The 26145-nt window shown below is 39.0% G+C and overlaps 1 protein-coding gene across 1 annotated transcript in view; it reads right to left on the bottom strand.

Moving 5' to 3' along the window:
* Positions 1-26145, bottom strand: part of LOC108754771 (E3 ubiquitin-protein ligase TRIM71-like) — a 226572-nt gene that overhangs the window by 102866 nt on the left and 97561 nt on the right. Inside the window, exon 4 of the mRNA XM_018497355.1 lies at positions 4607-4836. Coding sequence (XP_018352857.1) covers positions 4607-4836 — 230 coding nt within the window. The remainder of the gene's footprint in view (positions 1-4606; positions 4837-26145) is intronic.

The raw sequence follows: 26145 nt of genomic DNA, 5'->3' as shown, positions 1-26145 counted from the left end.
TTAGTGTTTCTTTATTATCCCCCAACAAAGCAATATCGTCCGCATATGTTAATATTTGTGTTGTACCGTTCAACTGCAAACCATCATTACTCTTCTGCATTTCTTTAATAGCATATTCCAATACTAGATTAAACAGAAGAGGTGACAATGCATCCCCCTGCTTTAATCCGCTATGAATATTAAAAGTTTCCGACATTTGATTACCTATTCTTACTCTACCTCTGGTATCTTTTAAACAAACTTGGACTAAGTTAGCCAATTTTTTGGGTATCCCCCACCGAGTTAAAATTTCATACATTTTCTCCCGTTTTATCGAATCATACGCTTTTTTAAAATCAATGTAAAGTTGATGTACCGATTGGTCGAATTCCCATTTTTTCTCCAAGATTTGCCGAATAGTAAAGATTTGGTCCGCAGTCGATCTATTTCTCCTAAAGCCGCATTGATGATCTCCAATTATCTCATCTGCATATGGTACAAGCCTCATTAATAAAATATTCGACAGAATTTTATAGCATGTAGGTAAAAGTGAGATACCCCGGTAATTATTACAACTCATTTTGTCCCCCTTTTTGAAAATCGGGATTATAATTGAATCTTTCCATTGTTCCGGCAATGCTTCTTTATTCCATATTAAGATAATTAATTTCTGAATTTCTTCTATCAATCTACTTCCCCCCCATTTAATCAGTTCCGCCGGAATCAAGTCATTACCCGGTGCTTTGTGATTTTTTAATTTTTTAATCGCGCTTTCTACTTCTGAAATTGTCGGTTCGTTAATCCTAGGTTCAGCCGTGTGATACTCAAAATTCTCTATTTCCCGGTCGTTTTCAGATTCGACATTCAATAACCGATCAAAATAATTTTTCCATGTGTTTAAAACTGCCGTTGTATCCGTAACTAAATTATCGTTCTCATCTTTCACCATTTCCGTCCTAGCTTGGAATCCCTTTCTAAAATTATTTATCCCCATGTACGTGCCTCGTACGTTACTGCTTTTACAATTTTCATCTATTTCTTCAATTTTACGTTTTAAGTATTGACGCTTCTTAATTTTAAACATATTATGAGCCTCTTGCCTAATCTTAAGAAACTGATCCCGAGTTTCCTTCGTATTTTGAGCCAACCACGTGATGCGCGCTTCGTTTCGTACTTTAACAATTTTTACGCATTCTTCGTCAAACCACGGCTTGTTTTTGTTCCTTTTACAAAAACCAACCGTGGCCTCCGCCGATTTTACTATCGCGTCTCGTACGTTTTCCCAGTGTTTATCAACCGTGTTATCATCCGATTCATCTATTTCCTTTGAAGCCGCGAGTCTATTCGTTACTTCGACCGCGTATTTTATTCCGTTTTCTCCCTCGATCAAACCTTGTACATTTAGACGTTTAGTTCCAAACAACTGCCCGTTAGTTTTGTTTAGCGAAAGACGTTCCCTGATTTTGGCAATTACAAAGAGGTGATCCGAGTCGCAATCCGCCCCCCTATAAGACCTGACATCGAGTACGTTCGTGTGACGCCGTTTATCTGCAAGAACGTGATCAATTTGGTTACGCGTGCCTCCATCCGGGGAAATCCAAGTTTGTTTATGGATATTTTTGTGTTTAAAATACGTGCTTTTGACGATAAGATTTTTGCCGGTCGCAAAGTTAATTACCCTCACTCCGTTATCGTTACTTTCCTCGTGCAAACTTTCGAGCCCGATCGTTGGTCTAAAAATGTCCTCTTTACCGATTTTCGCGTTAAAATCTCCCACGACTATTTTCATGTAATCGTTCGGTAATTGATCCACGAGGTGTTCGAGTTCTTCGTAGAACCCGTCTTTAATTTCGCCATCTTTATCTTCCGTCGGCGCGTGTACGTTGATTATCGCGATCTTGTACCATCGGCCCTGCACAACGAGCAATCCTAATCTTTCGTTTATAAATTTAATGTCTTTTACCGCGGATAAGATTTTCCTATTAATCATAAAACCGATGCCAAGACTATGGATCTCCGACCCTCCATAGTGAAGCGTGTACGAACCCGCATTAAGCGAACCCTCCCCGGCCCATCTTGTTTCTTGCAACGCGACAACTTCTACCCCGTACCTTTCGACCTCCCCGACCATCGATTGAAACGCCCCAGGTCTGTAAAGACTTCGGACGTTCCACGTACCCACTTTGAAGTCTCTCCCGCGTTTTGACTTTATACGACATGAGTTCCCCGAGGTAGTCCCCACCCGGAGATCCGAACGGGGGACTAGTTTACCTCCGGAAAATTTTACCCCAGAAGAATCCATGGCGAGTTTTGATTGTTTCAAGATAAAGTCGTTTCACGGTGTGAGCCTATCAAACCCACGCCCAACCCCCAAACAGGAGGACCATTCCAATCGGCTGTCCGCGACTGCTTATTCAATTTATTCGCAGCTAGCCTCTATCCTCAACCGAGATAGCGAGGCTTTTCCTCTATCCGCAACCCGAGGATGCGCTGTGTCGTGGTGATTGGGACCCACCCACCCCGGGGATCACTACTGCAACTAGTTTTCCTTCCCCGAGACTAGCGGTTGTTATGCTAACACAGAAGACTGTTTTGATACAATAGAAATTTTAAAAAATATTAATTCTTCCAAAACACCATCTACTATGAGTATTAAATGTCAAACAAGTTCTCCTACGCAATCATCTTCTGATTATATTTTGAAAGATATTTTTATAACTTTTAAATTAATTTTTTTATATGAATATAATAATTTTTGTGTATGATCTATTGTAAATGTTATAGAAACTGGAAATGAAATAGATTCCCATTTGATCATAAAAGAAATAAACGTTGAATGTCAATATGAAGAACTATGGAAAGAGCATTTACATTTTCCTCGTACAGAAAAGATTGATAAAAAAAAAGTTAAACAAGAAAATACTTTTGCTATTACATCAAAAAATGGAAACAAAAATTATAAAACAGAGAATTACCGAACAACAATAGGCTCAGAAAGAAGAAAAGAAAAGGCAGTAATTGGCAAATCGAAAATTAAAAGAAAAAGAGAAAATTGGAAAGGAAAAGTAGAAGGAAAAAACAAAACAAAGAAAACAAAAGTTCTTATTAAAAATCTAAAAAACGTAAAGACTTAGTTTATTATATTAAGTAATACCACAGAATTTATTACTATTTGTGCAGTTTTCTATATATAATATTAAGTAAAAAAAAGTTTTATTAATTTTAAGTTAATTGAATAAATATTATTTACTTATATATTTTTGTAAAAAATAAATGTTAAAATGGAAAAGTTACGTTGACGAATGTATATTCTTATAGAAATAAAAAGGTTATATTATTATTAAAATAACAAATTTATGATAATTATGCAGAATAGGACCTTTCCCGAATTTCGACATTTTTCGACTGCAATGTTGATAATATAATCTTTGTTATGGCTCAAATAGTGATAATAAGTCGGGGGTGGTCGAAAAATATATAGTCTATTTTCTAAATTATTTAATCTACCTTATTTCCTCGTATAAGGGCGCACGACTTTTCATACGAAGCGATTGCCACTCCATCTCCTCCCCCTGCTTGGTAGCGCACTACTTTCACTCGAAGCGACTCCCACCTCACTTTTCCCCCCTTCTACTTAGGGACGCACGACTTCCACTCAACCGACTTTGCGTAGAAGAGGAAGTAGTCGGGTGAAAATCGTGCGCCCTCAAAGCAGGATGGGAAGGTAAGAGTTGCTTCTGGTGAAAATCGTGCATCACCAGCAGGGGAGAGGTGGGTTGAGAGTCGTTTCCTGTGGAAGTCGTACGCCCCTATATGTAATGTTTTCAAAGAAAATTATTTTTATTTTTCAACCTTTCTGACTTATTATTTGAGTCACAACGAAGATTAATATCAGCATTGCAACCGAAAAATGTCGAAATTCGCAAAAAGTCCTATTCTGCATAATTACTAAATGTATGATTATGCTTTTATTCTAATCTAATAAAATTATAAAATACATATTTTAAAGATTGTTTAATAATAAATGTTTTGTTAATATTTATGCAAAATAAATAATAAATAATTAATAAAAAATAATAATACAAAATAAATAATTAATCTAATAGCATTTACTTAACTAAATATCTATGTATTTACTAAAACCTACGTACTCTTTTTCTTTAAAAAAAAAAAATTGTAGGTTATTTATTAGTACGCATTGGTCATTAATCAAACTTCTGTTATTTACTAGTGTTTCTTGTGGTTTTTTACTTTAAAAAATAAAACTATCATTTTTGTCTTATTTTTTAAAGATAAAGTATGATATTTTTAAAGATTATACAACCAGCTATTACTTTTAAGTGATTTGTTATCTTTTCTCTTTTATACATACTCGTACACTATAAATTACTGTTTATATCGTAAACTTTTTATTTGCTTATTGACTGTTGTAATAATCCTATATTTCTTATTTATTTATGTACATATTAGTTTTTGTTTCATTAAATCATTTTTAACAGAAAAAGTTATAAAGATATAGCAAAAACGAAAAATGATAAGAATCAATAAAAACTAATAAATCAAGTTTTAAAAGTTTAAGCCATGTTCTGACGATTTGTCTTATTGTTCAAAAATTAAATATCAATACCTGTCACATATATTTCATCGTGTTTCTGCAAGAAGGCTACTCCTTGAGGTGCTATCATCTCCTGATGACGAATCTTCCGTACAAGTTTGAACTTCCTGTCGAGAACGACAATCCGTCCTGATCCCGGACAGGCTATGATAATGTTATCTCTCCAGGAATCAACGGTAAGTGCCGATGGTCGTTGTACTATGTCACGAGTTACGATAACTTTGGGCGTGAAATTCTTCCATCTGCAATATCAAATTTTTGTATCATAAAATTTCGTCACAATTACATATGTACAGGATGTTCTACGACCTATCCTTTTAAAAACTGATTCTAGAACGAAAATCCTAATATGAAGATGTCGAGGCTGTAATAATTTTCAAATTAATAGTTTTCAAATTAATAGCGATTAAAGTTTACTAATTATACGAGTGATATTTCGTGCGTCATTAGGCATGACGATATGACAAGTGGCTGAAAATGCTTCAGGACCCTCTCAGCAACTTCAAGATTATCTTCTCTACAAATATGCAATGACATTTTTATTAAAAAAATTGTTGTTGCTTGTAACGGTGCACCAACAGATAATGCATTATTCCCGAGCTCCCGCCAAGCCGGATGCCGCGGCATTATGCCCCGATGAGGGCGCGATGCGCTCGATAATAATTCAAACAAAATTCACAGGTGACGACAGTTCGCAACGAAGACTCGCGTTCGGGCTACGAAACCCAAACACAACCGAGTATCGCCGAGCCCCTGGTCCCCATAAAATAGCGCCGAAAGACATACTCGTGAGGGAGCTTGTGCGAAGAAAACCAAGCGCTGCTGAGCTCCGACGAAGAAACATTATTTTATGATTATAAAAGATTGTATTCCTCGTCGAAGCTATTTTTTCCTGACAATCCTCTGTGCCAGCCAGATCCTGTTGTAGCTAATATTTCGATCCGCTACGCTACTATCATCCTGATTCTAATGCCAAACCGGAACATGCGGGGTAAGGCGTACCTTGCCTCTATCGAGTGCTCTCGATACGCTTTCCGATCGGCTCCGATCGTTTCTCACTTAGTAGGCGAGAACAAGGAGATAGAACGCGCTCTGTCTCCACTGGGCATTCTCAGTAAATCGAAAAGGGAAAATTACGTCATTCGCATTTTGTTAAAACGACCGACAGTAGCCAAGAAGTCGAGTATTCTCCTCTGAGTTTTCTGAGCCGTCGGTCGCCAATGCGCTGCAAGTGTTTTAAGGTGCCATTTTATGCATCGAAGCTTCGCTGACGAAGACTGTACACTGAAGAAGTATTGTCAATTTTCAAAAAAACAGCAAGCGACAAAAATTGTTTATTTTCTTCTCATAGAGTTTTAAGAATTTTTGCAGAATTTTGTAGTACAGCATTTTCTTATGTTATGTCGTTAAAATTAGTTGCCAGTACCGAAAAGTTAATAAAAAATTCTGAAAAAATTCTTAGAGCTCTATAAGAAGAAGATAAACAATTTTTGTCTCTTGCTATTGTTCTGTAAAGCTAATAATACTTGAGTAAAAAATTATTGAAAACTAATATTCGGCGATTTTTAGTAATTAATATTTTGTAATCTTCAGTAATTAATATCTTAATTATTCCGAAAATTGCAAATAAAATGATATAGGACTTTTTGAATTAATTTAATCCCCTTAATTTAATCTCTATCAGCACACAAAATATTTGGCGATCATTCTGGGACTCTATATATGAATATGTATACACATAAATATGTAATAAATATTCGTAAACATATATAATTATATACGAAATATGTCTATATATGTTTGTACATCCTTCTCTCTTTTATAAAATTACTGTTTAATGTAAGAAAAATAATAATGACAAAATGTCGAAAACAATTAAAGGAACAATTTTTGCATTGTTTGTTTTAGAAAAAATGAAGTTTAGAGAAATGTAAAAAAATTATTCTTATATAATTATACATAATTTTCATGTCATTATATATTAGTATTTTTTTACATATATTTGTCCAAACTTGATTTCTTCTAAAACAAAAATTCTAATACGAAAATTGTTCTTTTAATTATTGTTTGTGTTTTTTTATTATTAACTAATTCGTTACACTAAAAAGTAATTTTACAAAAAAAAGGAGCATGTATGCTCCTTTTTATAACATTTATCCTTTTATAACATTTATAAATATATTTCACATATAATTGGATATATGTATATATTTATGAAGATTTATACATGTTTATGTATACGTTTATACATATTAGTAGTATATGGGCAGCCATGGGGCGTCAAAACAAACCCCCTCCACGTCTCCCTCCAGCGCCGTGGGCGTGACCTAGACGGGTCAGTCTGGAGAAAGGGTGCGTTCTGATTGGTCGAGGAGTGAAGCGAGAGGGAGTAATAGGGTAATTAAATGTGTTCTGATTATATAACATAGGTTCATCCTATACTTGCCCAAGATTTGATTGGTTCGCTCCATATCTATCCAAAAGGGATTGGAGAGAGTGGGTGGTAGAGGGCCTTAGACAAAATGGAGGTCTGAAAAATGGTGAGTGGAGATTGGGACTGCAGCATTCTTTTGTCGCGAGGATAGAGTACGAACAGCGGGGGAATAGCGGTCGAATTTATGATGGTCGCTTTTGTTATCGCGGGACAACATCTCTGACGTGTAGGCGGTTCAGTGAATGTTATTAATGTATGAAAAAGGAGATCTTATACGAAAATTTGCGAGTCTAGAGAGAGACCCGCTTTGTTCGGAAGAATTTTTGGGGAGGTAAAACAGGAACGGACATGTTTAGCTGTTGCGGCGCGTCGTCTCCGACCATTGCTTTAAAAAATTTTTTCTATATTTTATGTATATAATGTACATTATCTGAGTCTGTAATACGGGGGAAAATGTATCTATTGTAAATAAAGGTGAAGGGGTAGAAGTAAGAAACAAGGCAATATTTTCAAGTTCAAAAACGTTTATTTAAAAAAGATATTACATGAAATAGTTATTTTATTTTTTTAAAAGAGTACACGTTTGAACATGACGGCATACAGCATGAGAATTTACGAGTTTATGTTTACAATGAAGAAAAATTTTATGAAATAACTGTACAATCAATCGATCATTTCGCTTACAATCAGAGGTAAACAGATCAAGAAACTGATTAAGATTATAGCCATTACACAAATAATTTAGAAATATACAGCAGTATTGTCCGCAAGTTTGAGAAAGTATTCCTTGCAGCGTTGTCGTATTATATATTCCAACGATACGTGGTGGAGTTTCGTCGTAAGAGGAATCTTGGATCCAAGGGCGGCAAGCCGTAGCTATCGAAATACGTTCCTGTCGCATGTTCATCGATGTAGAAGACGACCCAGTGCTGCCCAGGTCGATCGTGATCGTCCATGTTAGCGACAATGGCGGTCGACCTCGTCCACACTCTCGGCAGTCGATCGGCAGGATAGACCCCCGCATGTCGTACACGGAGATGATGTAATGCGTTTAAAACTTCCAGAGAATTTATTTCTCGTCGTCGGAGAGCGTGAGAGAGGAAATGTTTGCGTAAATTCAAAATGTACTTTTTTTCTGGCGTATGCAATGTGGAGCTCCCTAAAATGCTCGATGCTTGCGAGATGTTGGTGTTAGCTTTATCTCTATTGGTCCACGAGTCGTTTTGAGAGATCTTTTTTCTCCTCGTCTGTCAGTTGTTTGTCCGCGCTTTGATTCGTTTTTTCCGTCGCAATATTTTTTCTCCACGCTTCAATGTTGCGTGCGATATCGTGTTTCTGATTTTTAAATTGAATTTAAGAATTCTCGCTGTCGGTTTTTTCGCTCTCGACGACGATCTCGCTCCAATTTTCTGAGGAAAGGTTATCATAACTTGAATTGTTGCTATGTCGTATAGTTAGCCAGCGTTTTAATTTGTAAGCGTTGCGTAAGATGCAATGTGATTCGAAGCTGGTTCGAAATCTGTGATGCGTGCAGCGTTGTCCACGGTCTTCGAAATCTAGTACATTTTTGAAAGCCGGAAAAGTTCCCTCCAAATTATATACGTTTTTAGAAAATAGATTACTCAGATAACGAGCCTTCTCTTGTCCTCTGGTATAGATGTAGCGCGCGTATCGTGTAATGTCACGCAGATGTATCGTAAAGTTTTTTGGATTGACGTCTCCATCGAACCATTCGATTCCATGATAATTTCGTGTAAGCCAGTTTTTTTCGTTTTGCTCTCGCGGATAAATCTTCAAATGGACAGGGTGATGTCATAATTCAGTGTCCGGTGATCGCTCTGTGTTAATCGCGACTTCTTTCGGAATAAAGTTTTCTTCGACATCGCAAAAACCTTGTATGTCGATGACTATATCCATTATGATATTATATTCGAATTTTCGCTACCCTTTTTTACGTCACGAAACGTTGACGTTGGCGAACAAGACTAAAGCTTTTTCGTATTCTCGCGTCCAATTAGATGAGAAAGAATGTGTAGTAGAGGAGAAAATAATTTTCATGCGAAAGCCGTAGGACTAACCGGAAAAGTCGACAATGACTTGACGCGAGGAGTCAATTTCTAAAACGTTATCAAACTCGGCATAGACGATACAATTAATAGTCACAGAAAGAGCTTTTTCGAATCTCACTTCTAATCTTAAGCTTCCATATTTTACGAGATTCCAATGTCCCGCGCAATTAGCGGATAGATCGGGAGTAAGATCGAAAGCGAAAAGAGTGTAGTCGTTGGCGTAATCATCTCTACTTATAAAATTACCCTCGTTCAGAAAGTGAATGCCGGTTCCCGAGAATAATGTGTGATAAGCGTCAACGTAGAGCGACTCGTTTTTCGAAAAATTTGGTTGTAACGGTCTACTGGAAATTTGCATGCCATCGGCATACAGCAAAAAGAAATTTATTCCGTAATTTTTGAAATTAAATGGGTTTAATTTTCTATCACCGTTAAACGCCTTGTTATCGACAAAGCCGACTATTATTCGTTTTGGTGCTGTCCGAGTATTGCGTTGTCTATCAATTCCCCAATGACGCCGGCGTGAATGTTTTAATTTCGACTCTCGTAAGGGGATACTTGGCGGTAGTTTTACTCAGCATTCTGGCGTGTGTGAGGAGCACGTCCGGGCTTATTTTTGCTCTTCTTACGAGTAGACTGGCGTCAAGAATGCGTATTTTTGATAGCGTTTTACTCTCCAAGACAAATTAAATTTTTCGAGCGTATAAGTCTCATTCCAACCACCACTCCAATAATTAAAAATTTATCTTGATTGAAAACGTCGCAGTGAAGGTGACCAACGAGATCTAGCGCGCGATTTCCTCGAATGTATTGCGTGCGTCTCTCGAGCGCTGTATTTGGATTTGACGCGTCTAACGTGTCGTCCATGTAACCAGGGATATCCGCGTCCCATAAGCAAGAGGTTAGATGGAAGGTTTTTGCGGGTAAAGCATAATTTAATAATGCTTCGACGTACGCGCGATACGCGTAAGCGTTGTTTGGTGGCGATACGAGCTTTTGATTGAAATATACGTCGATTTGGTTGAACATGGAATGCAATAAATGATTTACGTGGCCTACTTTTGCCCCGCCGTCGGGTGCGACCGATGTGCTCTCCCCGCGCTCGTTTTCTACGCGTACTCGTATGCGAAGGCTCAATGGTGTGAATGAAGTCCAGATAGTCTTCTCCATGTCCGGGTATGACAAATTCTATGGGCGAGTCGTCTGCGAGCGAAGTTACGGATTTGTAATAAATCCCTTGCGAACTCTCAATGCTGGTTTGCGTAGGTGGCAGAGAGAAGAGATTGAGTTCGCTCTTTATACACTCGCTCGAGTGGGTATGAAGAAAGGACATGCTTTTCTCCAGCTGCGAAATCGTATCTCAATTAAAAGAATATGTCGGATACGTCGCGTTTCTTGCCACGATGTTTCCTAGCGGATGGTTTTTTGGTTTTTCTTCCAGCAGCACGAATTTTCTTTTTCTTCTTTGTCACTTTTTTGCTCTTCTTTCCTGTGACAATTCTCGATGATTTTCTTTTGACCCCCCGACATCATTTACGATGCGCCATACGTCTATCTCGACCACCGAGTGGAAACTGAAGCGCTGCGGATTTCGTGGATATTTTATTGTATATCCAGATCCCCTCATCAGGGAGCTTATTTTTTCTTTGGCTTTTCTCTTCAGATTACCCCTCGATTCCGCGAGCCGACTTTTGACCGCTTCCTTTAACGGTTTATTATTTTTGACGTCTTCTATCACGTTAATTCCAGCGCGTAAAGCTTCTTTTCCTATAGCACGCGCACCTTTATTTAGAAAAGATAGTATTTTTCTAAATAAACCACCGAGAAAGCTTCCGATTCCATGCCCGCATTGATAAGGTGAACCAACGAAAACACGTGGAATTCCTCTGCTACCGGTATCCCGCGCATCAAAATACTTCTCATATTCCATTGTGAGTTGTTAACTATAGACTGGCGTTATCGTCACGCTCGCGTACACGAAAGATAGTTATTGCTTACGTTTAAAGTGCAGTGTCACAGTCAGCGTATCGAATTCGAATGGAATTTTATTTCCAAGATGATCTCTTATATCTATTTCGATCGTTCTGAAATTTGTTCGTTGCAAGGGGATATAATTTGAAAATGAGAAATGCTTCACCAAATTTGCACCAAATGCGTAATTATGACTGCGTATCTCGATCGGTACTATTCTGAGAAGAACAGTACGCACATGCGCCTATATAAGGCGCACAAATATCGCATACGAACATTTTATCAGAGATAGCTCGCCAAACTATAAGGTTCGACATTCCAATAACCGACTGTACGTGGTTGCCCCGTCTTCTTATTAAATCCATGAGTAAGAAAAGTTTTCTCTTCTGTCTCATTGGAATTAGGTTTACGTATCGAGAGCCTGGAATACAATTCATTTTTATTTGAAATTGCTACTGAGAAACCTAGCATTCGTAGAAAATAATCGGAAAAGTTTATATGATGTAGCATTTTGCATTTTTCGTCGCAGTTAATACTTATGTAGACTTTGCCGCCAGACGCTCTTTGCTGTTAGAAATAAAAATGCGATTCGGCATCTTTACATGCGATATTAATTGCCTCAATAAGCTCTTGGATATCATTGTAAATTCCATTTGGAAATGAAGCTTCTTTTGCCGTAAACGGACCATTCGTCTCCTTATTGGGTTTAACATCGACGAATCTGATCACATTTTCGTTATGACGTACGTGTAAACAGGTACAAGAAAATTGAATCTCATTTATCGCAATCTCCCATTCTCTATGCAATACTATAGAGTGCAATACTATAGAGTGAGGTAATTCCGTGACGTTGTATTATTCGGAAAGTGACGCATACTACTGTTACTCGGGAGTACCAGAAGAAATTGTTCCTCCTCCATCGCGAAGAGAAATTAAACTCGATGCCGGAATCCAGATATCAAACTTACTGGGATAACCACGTCAGCTAACTAGCATTTGCTTATTATTAGCTCCTCGCCCTTTACTCTTTATCACACGATCAACGATAAATTGTTCTTCTTCTAGGTTCTTCTCAACTCGAGCTAATTCTGGCTCATAAAAAATACCGTCTATGACTTCGTCTGCTAAATCTCGCAGCTCGTACACGTGAGGATTTTGCCAATCGAGAATACGATAAATTTGAAATATTTCCTCGCTCCATTTAGCCTTGTAACCTTTCTCGAAGGCTGCTTTCGTCCTACTGATACGAACGAGATCTCCAACGCGATATTTAATCTTTTGCGTTCGTTTCTTTAATATGTTGTTTTTCCAACGACGTGATTGTATTTTCACGTGCGATACGGGCGTTTTCTCTCGTTACTACTGAGGGTTGCATTCTCGTGGACGTGTGACGCGTGTGATTGTAAGCACGTACAACGTCCTGTAGAACATCGACGTAGCGTCGCGTATTTTTATGCGTGAAATAACGCCATATTCGCTGCTTCAGTGTTCTGTTGAAGCGCTCGACATGGCGGCTTTAATGTCCGGATTGCGTGTTACTCGAAAACGAATATCGTTTTCTTTAAGAAATTTTTGCATTGGGTGCGCGACAAATTCTTTACCCTTGTCCGTTTATAAATATACAGGTACTCGTCCTTCGCTTTTTGCTAGTACGCGTTGAAAAGCTTTTATCACGCTGTTGCTCGTTTTGTCACGTAGTGGTTCTACCCAGACATATTTGCTTAATACATCGATAATTATTAACAGATAGGAATAACCGTCGTTGTAACTTTTTAGATTTCGGAGTTCGATCAAATCTGCCTCCCACACATCATCAATGTTTGTCACGTTATAATGTAATCACGGAAATTTTCTGTGCAATGGCTTGTGCAACGTGTACGCGTCTTGCGATTCGAGCCATAGTACGACTTTTCCCCGTGAGAAATTCGGTTTAATGGCGAGTTAGATTATCCACTGCCGAATAACCCGCATAATTCGACGGATCGTAGTATAGTTTTTCAAACGTTATCGTTATCTCAATTTTTTTCTAACCGAACAACCGGCTTTTCCCTGTTTGCAAAGATACGGGGGTATCAATTTTTCGTGTGCGAGAAAGAATCAACGAGCTTTCCTTGTCTATTTCTTGTTCGTAATTTTTACGTTTTTCTTCTTCCTCGGGCTCTCAATACAATCGATGGAACTAACTCTTTCGATGTAACAGGCGTGGAACTCGCGCGCGGTCGAAGTTTTACAATGTTTTACAGCATCAGCGTGCGCGGACAATAAACTTTTGTTTCTCACCAGTGCAGAAGGTATGTTCAACACACGGAGTAATCGTGCACACTGATTTCTACCCACTACTTTCACGGTTTTTCTCTCGCGCATTGCATCGTTTATTAAGTCAGTGATATTCGAATCTTTCACGACGTTACCATCTATAGTCACAATTCCGTGCTCGTCCCAATTAAGTCTATCGGGCACAGCTTTTCGAAGCAAATGTTTCATCAGTAAGTGTGCATACTTACGGTAAGATTTCGGTACGTTTTCCAGTATTTCCTTGATGCTTTTCATCATATGATTATGCTCGCTCGAAATTTTGAAATTTTTCGCTGTAATATCTGTGTTACTATTGGAATGTGATGGCGGTGATATGTCGGATGTTTGCGTGAGATAGTGAAAAACGTCATCGTTCGTCGTTTCGTTATCATCGGAGGCATCTCGTGTAGCGTTGTCTTCTACATTTTCGTTTTCGTTACGTACGTCTTTCTGTCTTCGCGATTCTCGGATAAACCGTAGGTATCTCCATAATGCTTCTCTGTACATTTTCCATTTCTCGCTTTCGTCACGAGGCCATCTGGAATTGAGAATACGACTCATTTCTCGAGTCGTATTAGATAAGTTCCCGGGATTTGCGTTGTGTTATTAGAGCTCAAGGCGTTATCCGAATTTTGCGGTACTGCTATTTCTTTTGACTCTCCGTCAACGAACGATGTCGGATTTTGACGTAGCTAATGTTGCATTCTCTCCAGATTTTCCGTCGAAATTAAAACCATTTTTTTAGCCCTCTCCATAACGTTTTATCTCTACTATTTCGTTCCTTCGATAATTAGTGATAATATAGGTCCGATAATATAGGGTAAAAATCCGCCTCGCTGCATCAACAGCTTTCTTCTATCCTTCCAATTACCGCGTTTTGATACGACACGACGCAGAGCTTTTTTGTATTTGGTTAACCGGTTTTTTTCACTCCGTTCGAGCGAGACGTTACCTTTGAGTGTATTAAAAACACATTCACAGATACAACGAATTAGTTTTTTGTCAGCGCTACGTACGAAGGTTGTGCGTTGATTTTTGTTCAAATGATAGAGCGCCGCGAGGAGACAGGCGTTTCTCTTACCGATCGAATATGTGGCGATTTTCATCGCTCTGTGCGATTTCACGTCACCCATCTTCATCGCGAGAAAAATCTACGACTGATACATGCGATTAGCCGTACTCAACTTTTATACGTATCCGCTGGAAAATGATCTATGCGGCACGTAGACGTAATGAAACGTATCCTCGGGAAAAATACACGTTCGAAATCGATACTCGTCCGGAGTTGATTGTTTCAGATCGAGCAACAAATACCCGTGAGACCTCGATGTGGCGTCGTAGTATGCCTCTTCTAAAAATTTCGAATCTTCGGGATAGACTTGACGCGCTAAATGACGAATTTGAGCACGATCACGTGGATTTTTGAAAACGACGATGTAATTCGCGTTAAGCGATATATCGCGCTACCCACGCCCCTGGTGGAATAGATTCTGCGAGATAAGAATAACACTGAGAGTCTTGTGATGACTGCCTTTGGTAAAAAGATCCACGATCGCATCGCACGACGACGATTCTCTCATAAGATCATCGATTATCACTAATTTCGGAGAAAGCGGATCGTTCGAGTAATCTTCCGCACAGGGTAATCCCTCGCGAAATTCAATTATATTCTTCTTCGCCGTTTTAGTATTGCTGCATCCCCAGCGCTGTTCTTTTACACGCGTATCGTAATCGATGATAAGTTTCTTGTCATTCCGCGTAATAAAACAAAATTCTCTCGAAGCACACGTCGGACATGAGAGATAAATGCTTGAGAAAAGACCGTCTTCCCACAATCAATCGGTCCGCATACGATGGACGTCCAAGAATGTTTCCAACGCACGTCCATTTTACGAAATGAGCAAATGATCTTCGTGCGCGACTTCAAAAGCAAAAAGGAAAAACGCCATTTTCGTTGATTTCTAAAACGCGTGAAAAAAGTAACTTTAAGAGAAGATAAGCTGATCAACGCGACGACAGGGCCCTAGCGCGGCAAACGAGTGCTCGTACCAGCGTACCCCCGCGTGAGCTTGTCAGCGAAGAGCACCGCGGCAGGCGAAAAGCTGATCTCACCGCGGCGCGACGCGCATAAGCTTTTCTTCGCGCGCGTCAAAGAGATTTACGATCGGCGTATATTTCTATCGTTAAGTGAGTACGCGACATTCGTTGTCGATAAGCTTACCGATGCCACTACAACGATGTCGCTGCGAGGGAAAGCTTTCGTAGAAATCGGAAAGGTTGGTTAGAATTAAGTAATTGGTAAATCGCTTCTTGTTTTCCTTTAAGTAAAAAAATATTTTTATTCGATACTTTTCTTTAAAAAAGAGGAAAGGAGAAAAGGAAACATATGTAATTTTAAATTTTTATGTTGTTTATATTTTTGCTAACTCTTATACACAAAATTCAATTATTTTTAGAAACAATATAATACATTTTTATTATAATTAAATATTTACATTTTTATATTTTTACATTTTTACATTAAATTATTCGATACAATTTTAATAAAGTGCTTTTTTTTGCAAAAGAGGGATTCTTAGACTATTTATTATTTACAAAAAAAACTTAAATTTATGTTTTTCTTACATAATGCTTAAATACTATGCGAATAAGCGGAAAATTCGCGAACTTATTATAAAATATAAGTGAGAGAAAGAAAAAGAAGAAGAAGACGTTATTCTCTTCTGAAATCATACGGAAGGAAATAACGATTATTAATAAATTTACGTTTTACTAATACCGGTGCGCACGTCTTCGTTTTGTTTCGCGTTACGATTTAGTGAAACGCCGTGCGACGGATTGTGCTAAAACGCAAATTTATCGCTACCCCGCCCGTTTCTTCTTCTTCTTTTTTATCGCGTCTTTCTCTCTCATTATTAATCTCCTAATACTATTAAAATTTATAATACACGAGTTCTTATAATTTAACGTTATTCTCTTAACTCTACAGATTTTGTGTCGGCGACCTTCCGGTGTACGAACGACATACGCGTAAAATTTTGGGCCTCCGGACACGAACTACTCGATAAAACTGCCCCGGCCGTAGCCCTCGAGCTCGTCCGTCATATCGCCCAGAAAATTCCCCGTACGCGGCTCGTACTCGCTCGGTTCGCTTTTGTTTACATAGATACACGAGTCTGTATCACAATATAAAACGCGACTACCTAATTTCTCTAAATATTTATATAATATTAGTCGCGCTTGTGCTGTCCAAGGCGCGATTACCGGGTTGGTTTGCGGAGAAGGAGCGACCGTCTCTTCGCGTAGTCGCCACGAAACATATATTACCTCGTCGTTGACAGATAATATATTGGTTATTTCGTGCTCTAAACTCGTGAGCAACGCTGCCAAACGATCGTATTTTTTTACGATCTCTGTATTAGGCAGATTGGTTCGTTGGCCGAATTTACCTCAGAAAGAATTCAGACAGAGCTTTGCGACCGAACGTAAACCAGGATTTCGGGCGATATTATTTTTATCGAGAACAATACCTTCGGTTTTTTCGTATTCCCGAAGGTACTGTTCCTTACTCTCGTCATCCAGGCATTCGCTCGGCCATCGGCTAGCTTCCTGCTTTAATTTCAAAAAACTGTTGATATATTCGGCAAACAAACCACTCCTGCCTTGTACGAGGATCGAACCGCGTGACTCTAAACTGCCATATTTCGCTCACGTTCGTTACGAGATAACCTTTCTCGAGAGCCTTGCGCAATTCGCAGGATACCCACGCTCCTACGAATTCACGATCGGCGGGGAGATCGTGAGTGCACTCACCCTGCGAGAACGTTTCGCAGCAACTATGGCACAGCCCGAAGAACAATTTATCTTGTACGCGGAACGGGAGTACAGGGTGAAAAAGATCGCGTGGAGGAAGTACTGTGTACCGAATGATACTCTCGACACAATCAAAATTAAAATTCGGAGCTGCGCCAATCAGCTCCCAATACTGTTCTCCGATATAAATCATTGGCTGGCCTAACGGAAAAGTACCCGTTTTTAATACGTACAGATACAGAGAACACACGTCCACATAGCGTATTTTCTCCATACCTGTAACTTCGTATCGAGTTACGATATTTTTCGTACGACCGCCAAAGAACGCCTCGCGAGGGTCGAGAGGAGAATTGATCGATATCGGATATGATTTTCAAGAAAAGTGCGCATCTCGTGATTTTCGCGCTTTTCTCGTGAAAAGTCGCACTCCCATTTCTCTATCACCCTATATCCTCGTTATCAAAGACGCTATATCATTGCGAGAGTTCGTTCGTATCGTGTGTCGATTGTATCTTCGCGCGACACCCCGGACGTAAGTTTTCTTTCGCGATTGATTTGATAACAGCTGGGACAACCGTGCCAAAAACAACCGTGAAATTGTAACACGTAACGCGACGTCTCGTTCGCTGATTCGACTTCGTAATATCCGTCGACAGGTGTACTGGCACAGTATCGACAATTCGATACTCGCGGCCTCGCCCTGGATTATAGGATATCCGAGCTCGTGCTCCATCCACACTAATCACTGCAGGGCTTTGTGCGAGTGATTATCTTTATATCTATATCCGCCCGGAACGATTCCTATTTTTTCCTCACGTAAAAAGTTTTTACAAAAAACTTTCATATACGAGGTCTGGCTATTAAATAACGAGACTGCTTATGAAAAAGAGTTTTATTTTTAAAATTATTCTACAATTGAATGCTCCCCTTCAATGTACTCCCCTCCCCTCGCCACACACCGTTCCATTCGTTTTTTCCATTGGTCAAAGCAATGCTGGAAGTCTTCTTTTGTAAGAGCATTTAGGAGCTCCGCCGATTTTCGCTTCACCTTTTCCATCGACTCGAACCGGGTTCCTTTTAAGGCAGACTTGATCTTCGGAAACAGGAAAAAGTCACAGGGTGCTAAATCAGGCGAGTACGGCGCGTGTTCGAGCACTGGAGTGCCTCTAGCGGCTAAATAACGCTTCACAGACAGCGCGTTATGGGCAGGTGCGTTGTCCTGGTGTAAGATCCACGACTTGTTTTTCCACAACTCCGGCCGTTTCTTACGAACTCGCTCTCGCAGTGTTGCCAAAACTGTCAAATAGTAAGTTTGGTTTACAGTTTGACCCTCTGGAACCCATTCAGTCATCACGATGCCGTTGATGTCGAAAAAAACGATTAGCATGGCTTTAAATTTTGATTTCGACATCCTTGCTTTTTTCATTCTTGGCGATGCAGGAGTTTTCCAGTGCATGGATTGCCGCTTAGTTTCAACATCGTATTGGAATATCCAGGTTTCATCGCAAGTGATGATGTTTTCCATCAATTCAGGCTCTTCATCTAACCTCTCAAGAAAATCTGAGCAGATCTGTTGACGGACGAGCTTTTGGTCAGGGGTCAAATTTTTTGGGACCAACTTCGCACAGACTTTCTTCATGTTTAATTCGTCATGTAAAATTTTTCTCACAGTTTCTTTATCGACGTTTACAGTCTCAGCAATCATTCGAATGCTCATTCGACGATCTCCGCGCACAATTTCATTGATTTTGGTCACTGTTTGCGGAGTTGAAACAGAGACAGGTCGACCTGGACGTTGGTCATCTTCGGTGCTCTCTCGGCCTTCAGAAAACCGTTTATACCATTCGAAAACACGCGCACGAGATAGAGAATTCTCACCATAGGCCTCTTTCAACAACTTATAGCACTCAGTCGGAGTTTTTTTTAATTTAACGAGAAATTTCACATTGATCCGTTGCTCGTGTTTTTCGTCACACATTGTTATCGGCACGAGAAAAAAACAAGTTCGTTTCTAACCTCTATAGAAAAAATACTACTACTGCGACAAAAACGTGTTTTCGTACTGGAATAGTAGACACTTCCAGCTATCCAACGCTGCATTCGTTTCCCACCCTACCCCTCTAGGACGCCTTCTGCGCGCGCAGTCTCGTTATTTAATAGCCAGACCTCGTATGTGGAAGCGATAGTCGTGCATTCTACGAACGGACACACGTCTCCGCGTTCTAAAAAGATTTTTCTGAGCGCCATGCACGTACGTCGAAGGATATCTACGTCATTCCGACAATATTTTACTATTTCCTGTTTAAAATTAAAATCGAAATTCAAACGCGACATTTCCTTGTGCCAAACCATAAAACGCTCGTGTTTCTCGGGTTTCATTTGTTCGGACGAATAATATGCGTCTGGTATTGGACCAATATAATTTTGATTTTTCAACATATTAAACAAATGAGGGAAAAAACCTTTATCTAGAGTATCCTGCAGCCCGAAAGCTTTGGGTAACTCCGATAATTGCATAAGTATATAATTTGAGCTATCAATAAATTTTGTACGTCCAATAACGTACGTCATAACGATAATTTTCGTCCCGTTCAAAATCACCCGAGGTTCTTCCGTTATTCCCGACTTTTCAACGATGTACTTTAAAATAAATTAAGCGTCAAATGCTTTATCATTATGCGCAATACAGATAATTTTTTTTAAATATTTAGACGAGCGCGTCGCGAAATCGACAAACTCTTTTACGGGGTCTCTACTAAATACGAATTCGCGCACTCCACACTAACAACATCGCAATGACATGGCCTCTATTCCCGCGCACGCTTCGCAAATTTGTTGCGCGACGCAGAGAGTTGGAACGTGAATTCTTATGTTCTCCATTCCTTCGAGCGTTTCGTCTTGTCGCGTTTTGAAATCATAAAACACGAATGCGACGCGATCTCTTTTAACAGGTTCGTCCGTGTCTTCGACGTCATTCGTATTTGTTTACGGATTTTCTTCTCGCAATGCCATAGTACTTGTATCCTCTCCAGGATTTTCTATTGTGGCTTTACGACAAAGAGGCCGCATGTAACACAAATGATTCGAAGACTGTAACGAACGACACGTTTTGCAATAAATTACGTCGCAATCGTGTCGCGATTTTGAATTAATCAATCGCCCACAACCGTTGCAAATTTTAATGGATACGCAAACGCTTGAGAGGGATTGATTATACAATCCCTGCGATCGATGACGATCGAAACACAGACGCCCGAAGAAGACACGAGCGCATGAATCGCACTTAATCATCTCAGCGTCGGGGAACTCGCAAGACGGGGTGGCGTAGCAACGTGGGCATCTTTTTGTGCATCGATGCTCTCGATCGTTACGAAAGCCCACGTTGTACGCAATATCCTCCGCGAGCCTCCGGCGGCGGCTTTTAAATTTAGTATAGGGTTATAATGTCGCGAACTCTCGTAATACATTATTTAAACAACACGAGGGTTTGTGATCTAGACAGGAAAGTAACGAGCAGCCGTCATACATTGGATTCTCGCCTCGACCGAAAGTAGTAAAATTATATATCATTATAGCAATATTTTCGGAAACGAGAATCCGTTGGAATTGCTCGATTTCACGAATACCACAGCCTTCCTTGGAAATCGTGATACCAGCGGATTTCGTTAATTCTTTGGCCAGCTTACGCTGTAACGAAGAACGCTGGTATCTCATGGATTCCCATTTTTCTTGCAATTCCCTCGTACGCAGTTGTCCGCGCTCTTGATGTATGTGAGCCACTACGAGCGAACGGGGAAAACACAAATTGTCTGTGTTATTTATTTGTAAAATCAAGCGTTTGGCTATGTCTTCGCGAGTCAATCGATTAGATTGACGCCCACGACCTGCGGGTACCGAGACTTTGAAAACGCGCACGGTAAAATTTTCTGCGATATCGAATCCTCCAGCACTTTGCGCCAACGAACTCACGAGTTGTCATATGTCCTCGTGAGTTAACCGCGCGCTAGATCCGCCGACTCGAACGATAATCCTACGTAATCGTTCGGTTCGCACGAATGTAGCGCATACGTCCTAATTTTACGGAACGCGCTTTCTATCCAACGAACGATATCAGTACCTTCGAGTAGCGGACATATCGCGAAAGTTGCCTCCCTCCCTAGTAACGCGAAATTCCTGAATCGACGCGAGTTTTTCGCCCTTAATTCTATAAAAATGAAATTATCTCTAACCTCCTCCTCCTGTCGGCGATGACGATCCTGATCGTTATCCTCGAGCTGATGATGATAATAATGATGATGTGTATATTGCTGCTGCTGCCGCTGCCGCTGCTGCTGCTGTTCGCCGATGAAATTTTGTGAGGATTCTTCTTCCATCGGCATATTTTCTTCTCGTGTGTGCTGCGATGTAAGACGCTCAGCACTACCTCCTGTTTGTACTGTGAAAAAGTTAAGCAAATCTTATTAGTCCGATAACATTGCTATATATATATACATATATATATATTAAGTTAGAAACTTATACTACTATTCGTAACATTACTACTTGGCAAGATAACTCACCTACAGTTGTTTATATGATCGTGAGAGGATAATATTTCTCTTTTTATGTAATTTAATATTTCGGCGACATAGGTAGAACGGGAGAGTACAAAATATCTGATAAAAATATCTGCTTAAGTATCTCGAGCAATAAATAAATTTAAAATAAAAAATAAAAAGATTATTACCTTCATTTCCAAGAGACACGTAATATCTGCTATCTTCTTCCTCTGTTGCCTCCTGTGTTATTTCCTCCTCTTCCTCCTCCTACTCCTCTCCGTCATCGCCGTTGTCATCGACGTTGCTATTCTCGTTGGATTTCACGTTATATCCAGCATTATCACCGGTGTCATCATTATCATTATCATCATCATCATCATCATCATCATCATCATCATTATCATCATCATCATCATTATCATCGATAATGTTATCCTCCTCCTCCTCTTCGTCCTCCATTTCTTCCTGTATCAATTCCTCTTCGGTTTCCTGAGCTAAAAAATAATTTTTATTATTATTATTTTTGAACTCTGTGTATAGCTAACTCTCTTTATATTCATCTAATTTATTTTTTTTTAAAACTTACATGTTATGAAAATTGTGGAACCCGGTGAGACCAGTGCTTTGGAATCGGTCGGACTCACACCGTCATCCCCATCAATGTTATCGTCATTATCATCATCATCAACATCATCTAAAACAAAATTGATTTTATTCTTTATCACATATTACATCTATATTATACGAAATAGATTTCTCGGGTATTTGCGAATTACCTATCGATTACAATGACGGGGACGTCATGCGGAGGCGGAACATTATCTTCTTCTTCGATTCGTGCTCTTCCTAGAAAAAAAATAAAATATTTTAACATTCGAGATTTCTATAACCGTTTAGTTAATATTTATTTCTTTAAAACTTACTAGCTGGTACTCCTTCTTCTCCCGCGACGTCTCCTTAAACCGAGTCGTCCTACTGACCGACCCCTGCGATGCGGTATCGCATGCCCCACAATATTGCTGGCTTCTATGAAATAAATATTATAATTTAATTATAATATTTATTAATTATAAAGTCAGCTTTTATTTCTAATATGTATTAGATTCTATTTTAAAAATTATTACTGTTTACCTCTTAGTCCAATGCGTCGCTTGAAGTCAGCTATGTGACTTCCAGCGTCATCCTCCTCGTGACCAAAGCACTCACGTATTTCGAGATGACGTGCGATTATATTTTTTAGTCTCTCGTCATCACTGCAATGCCCCAGTTTGTGCATAACACACACTAGTGTACTGGAACACTCACCAACAAAATTCCCGAAAACGGAATAATTTTTTTCATCGTTATCTGACAACTTTGTCAGATAATCGCCAGCAACTAATTTTTTATTTAAGTTGTTAGCTATGATGAAAAATTTCCCTAGTAACCCGCGAAATTCCATTTTTAAGCAAAATTAAAAGCACGCAAATAGTAAAATTCACTTCGGAGTTTGAACGTAGGACTAAACTTTAGCTCGATCAGGGCATGCTATTTATGCCCGTAGCGATATTCATAAAAATTCCTCTCCCAAAAGATTCGCTAAAAATTCCTAGTCCCTTCATAGGCCGATAGATTTTTGACGATTTTGGTAATCGACCGCCTCCTTTACTAGAAATGATTTTCTCGTAAAATTTAGAGAAGCGGGGATGACAAAAACTTCTAAGTTATGACCATCCCTATACCCGATCTAACACCTTTTCTGATCCCATACAAATTATCACGAAAAGCATCGCCCCCTTCGCTTTTACCCTAATAAAACCTTTAGCTCTCGTTTTCATTATTACCCAGAAAAGTTTTGCCTCGTTTTACAATTTTTATTATTACGACAAATCTCACGTTTTTAAATTTTTCCTTCTGCTTTTTGTATCTTCTTACTGGAAAGGATTCTCACACAATATTAGTCCACGACTGATAAACATTAAAGCTTTTAACAAAAAATACAATTTTAATGGAAATTTCTGTATCTCGCTTGATCGACAATATCAGTTGGTTTTTATTTGTTTTCTCTTCTTCAAGGTGTCGTTATGAAGAAAAATCATGGCGAACATTGAACATAACCCCCCTCGTTTAAAACTTTTCTCACGTTTTTTTATCAATATAACTAATATTTAATTTTTGTATCTTATAAATTTTCCATATACTACACGTTATTTTTTCCCACGCGAGTATACACACAAATTTCAGAAAAGAGGAAGACGATAAATTTCCTACATTATTCCAATTGAATTCAACATTTTTGTGCCGTACTTCTGTTACTTTAAATTAATGAATTTTCTAAAAGCAATAAAACCAATCGTAAATTTACTTTAAAGCGAAGACATTTTATAAATTTCTTCTTGTCTTTTTAAAAGAAACTCGTGGGTTGTTGTTGTACTAAATTTTATTCGTTAGAAACTATCCCACGACCTAAACCCCCCAAATCTTTTTTCCTTTATAACGAAAAATTTTCATTTTTTTCACCTGGTCAAATTCATTCCTCCCCCGTCGTGGCATAAAAAACCAGGAGAGGAATAGTAAAACCTTTCGTTTCACGCCTGTTCATTCTTGTTCGTTCTCGATTTATCTTGTTCTCATCCCCTCTCCTGACTTCTATGGGGTAAAGATTATTTTAAATTTTTAAGGAAAATTTAAAGAAAGTTTATGTTTTTATTTTTTTCATCTGCGCGTAGAATAATTTTATTACGCAGCGTCGGAGAGGGTGGTGATGTCGACGGTGCTAACGAAAATCCGTTTCATTCGAGTCTCGTCGTCCGCAGCTTCACGAGCAAACAAGTACTGTGCTTCTTATGTTTTTATTCGCCATCTTGGTTCACTGAATTTGGTATTACTACGACGTAAGAACAATGGCCAGTCCAAAAAATACTAATAATTTAGACATGGGCATGTACTCCATCCCCGATTCTTACAAGTTACGTAACGACATCGACGAGAGAAGAAACGCTCGATTTCATATGTTGTTAGCAACAACGTATGATAACAATTCTCATACGAAGACGGTTCACGTAGGATTGCAAAGAACGAACAAAGGAATCTTCAAACCTATTGAGCAGTCATAACGCAGACGGAATTTATTTTGACACTGCTGGCAACAGTTTCAAAATCACATGGAACTCATGAACGAGTATTTAAGCAGCGATAACAGAGTAAAACTTTGTTGTTATAAAAAATATCACCATCAGCTTTACCACATCTTACGGGTTAAAATCAATATTGCTAGTGTATAAAGAAGAAGAGGAACATTCCAACGGAAATCTTCGGAAAGAAGAGGGCGCACTCGATTCAACTCCACCGGCGGAGAACCTACGTAGCGGCAATTGTAATGCAGAAAACTACCTTTCTTGGACTGCGAAGCATTGTAAAGTGCGTCGATACGCGTTTAAAACAATTAGAATCTTTATCCGATAATGTTAACAAGTCTGCTTTATATTTAATTCAAGAAATCGAACTGAAATTACTCGCATGTTTTATTAATCAGGAAATTATAAAATTAATGTTGCGTGGTAATTACGAAGAACGTAATGTCATCACATTGGAGACGACGCGTCGCAACAGTTGAACATGTTTGTTCCTGTTTTACCTTCACAAATTCTTCCGAACAAAAGCAAGACTCTCTAGACTCGCAAATTTTTATAAGATCTGCTCTTTCATACATAAATAACATTCACTGAAACGCCTACACGTCGGAAACGTTGTCCCGCGACAACAAAAGCGACCGTCACAAATTCGACCGCTATTCATCCCCCGCTGTTCGTATTCTATCCTCGCGACAAAAGAATGCTGCAGTCCCAATCTCCACTCACTATTTTTCAGACCTCCATTTTGTCTAAGGCCCTTTACCACCCACTCTATCCAATCCCTTTTGGATAGATATGGAGCGAACCAATCAAATCTTGGGCAAGTATAGGATGAACCAATCAGAACACACCATTTAATTATCCTATTACCCCCTCTCTTCACTCCTCGACCAATTAGAACGCATTCTTTCTCCAGACTGACCCGTCTAGGCCACGCCCACGGCGCCGGAGGGAGACGTGGAGAGGGTTTGTTTTGACGCCCCATGGCTACCCATATACTACTTATATTTATATACATATATTTGTGCATAAAAAATTTTTTACTTGTCGTTTGACAGTTAATACATTTTATTTGTATCAAATTGTGAAAACATATCATTGCGATAAAAAGACTACTACAGACAAAGAGATATGGATAACGAATACCTGAATTACATAAAGCAGTTTAAACGTACAGTTTCAATTGTTGTAGAACTAGAGATTAAAAGACGGCATACAGCTGCAGCAGTTGCTTATTACATTGTATGGAAATTAAAAATGGCAATATATTTTTAAAAAATGCTAGAATAGCGCCTATCTTCGAAAATCGTAATGACAG

The sequence above is a fragment of the Trachymyrmex septentrionalis genome, unplaced genomic scaffold (genome assembly GCF_001594115.1).
Source record: "Trachymyrmex septentrionalis isolate Tsep2-gDNA-1 unplaced genomic scaffold, Tsep1.0 scaffold120, whole genome shotgun sequence".
Lineage (NCBI taxonomy): Eukaryota > Metazoa > Arthropoda > Insecta > Hymenoptera > Formicidae > Trachymyrmex > Trachymyrmex septentrionalis.
The sequence above is the reverse complement of the archived record's forward strand: the minus strand, read 5'-3'. Positions and strand labels throughout refer to the sequence as shown.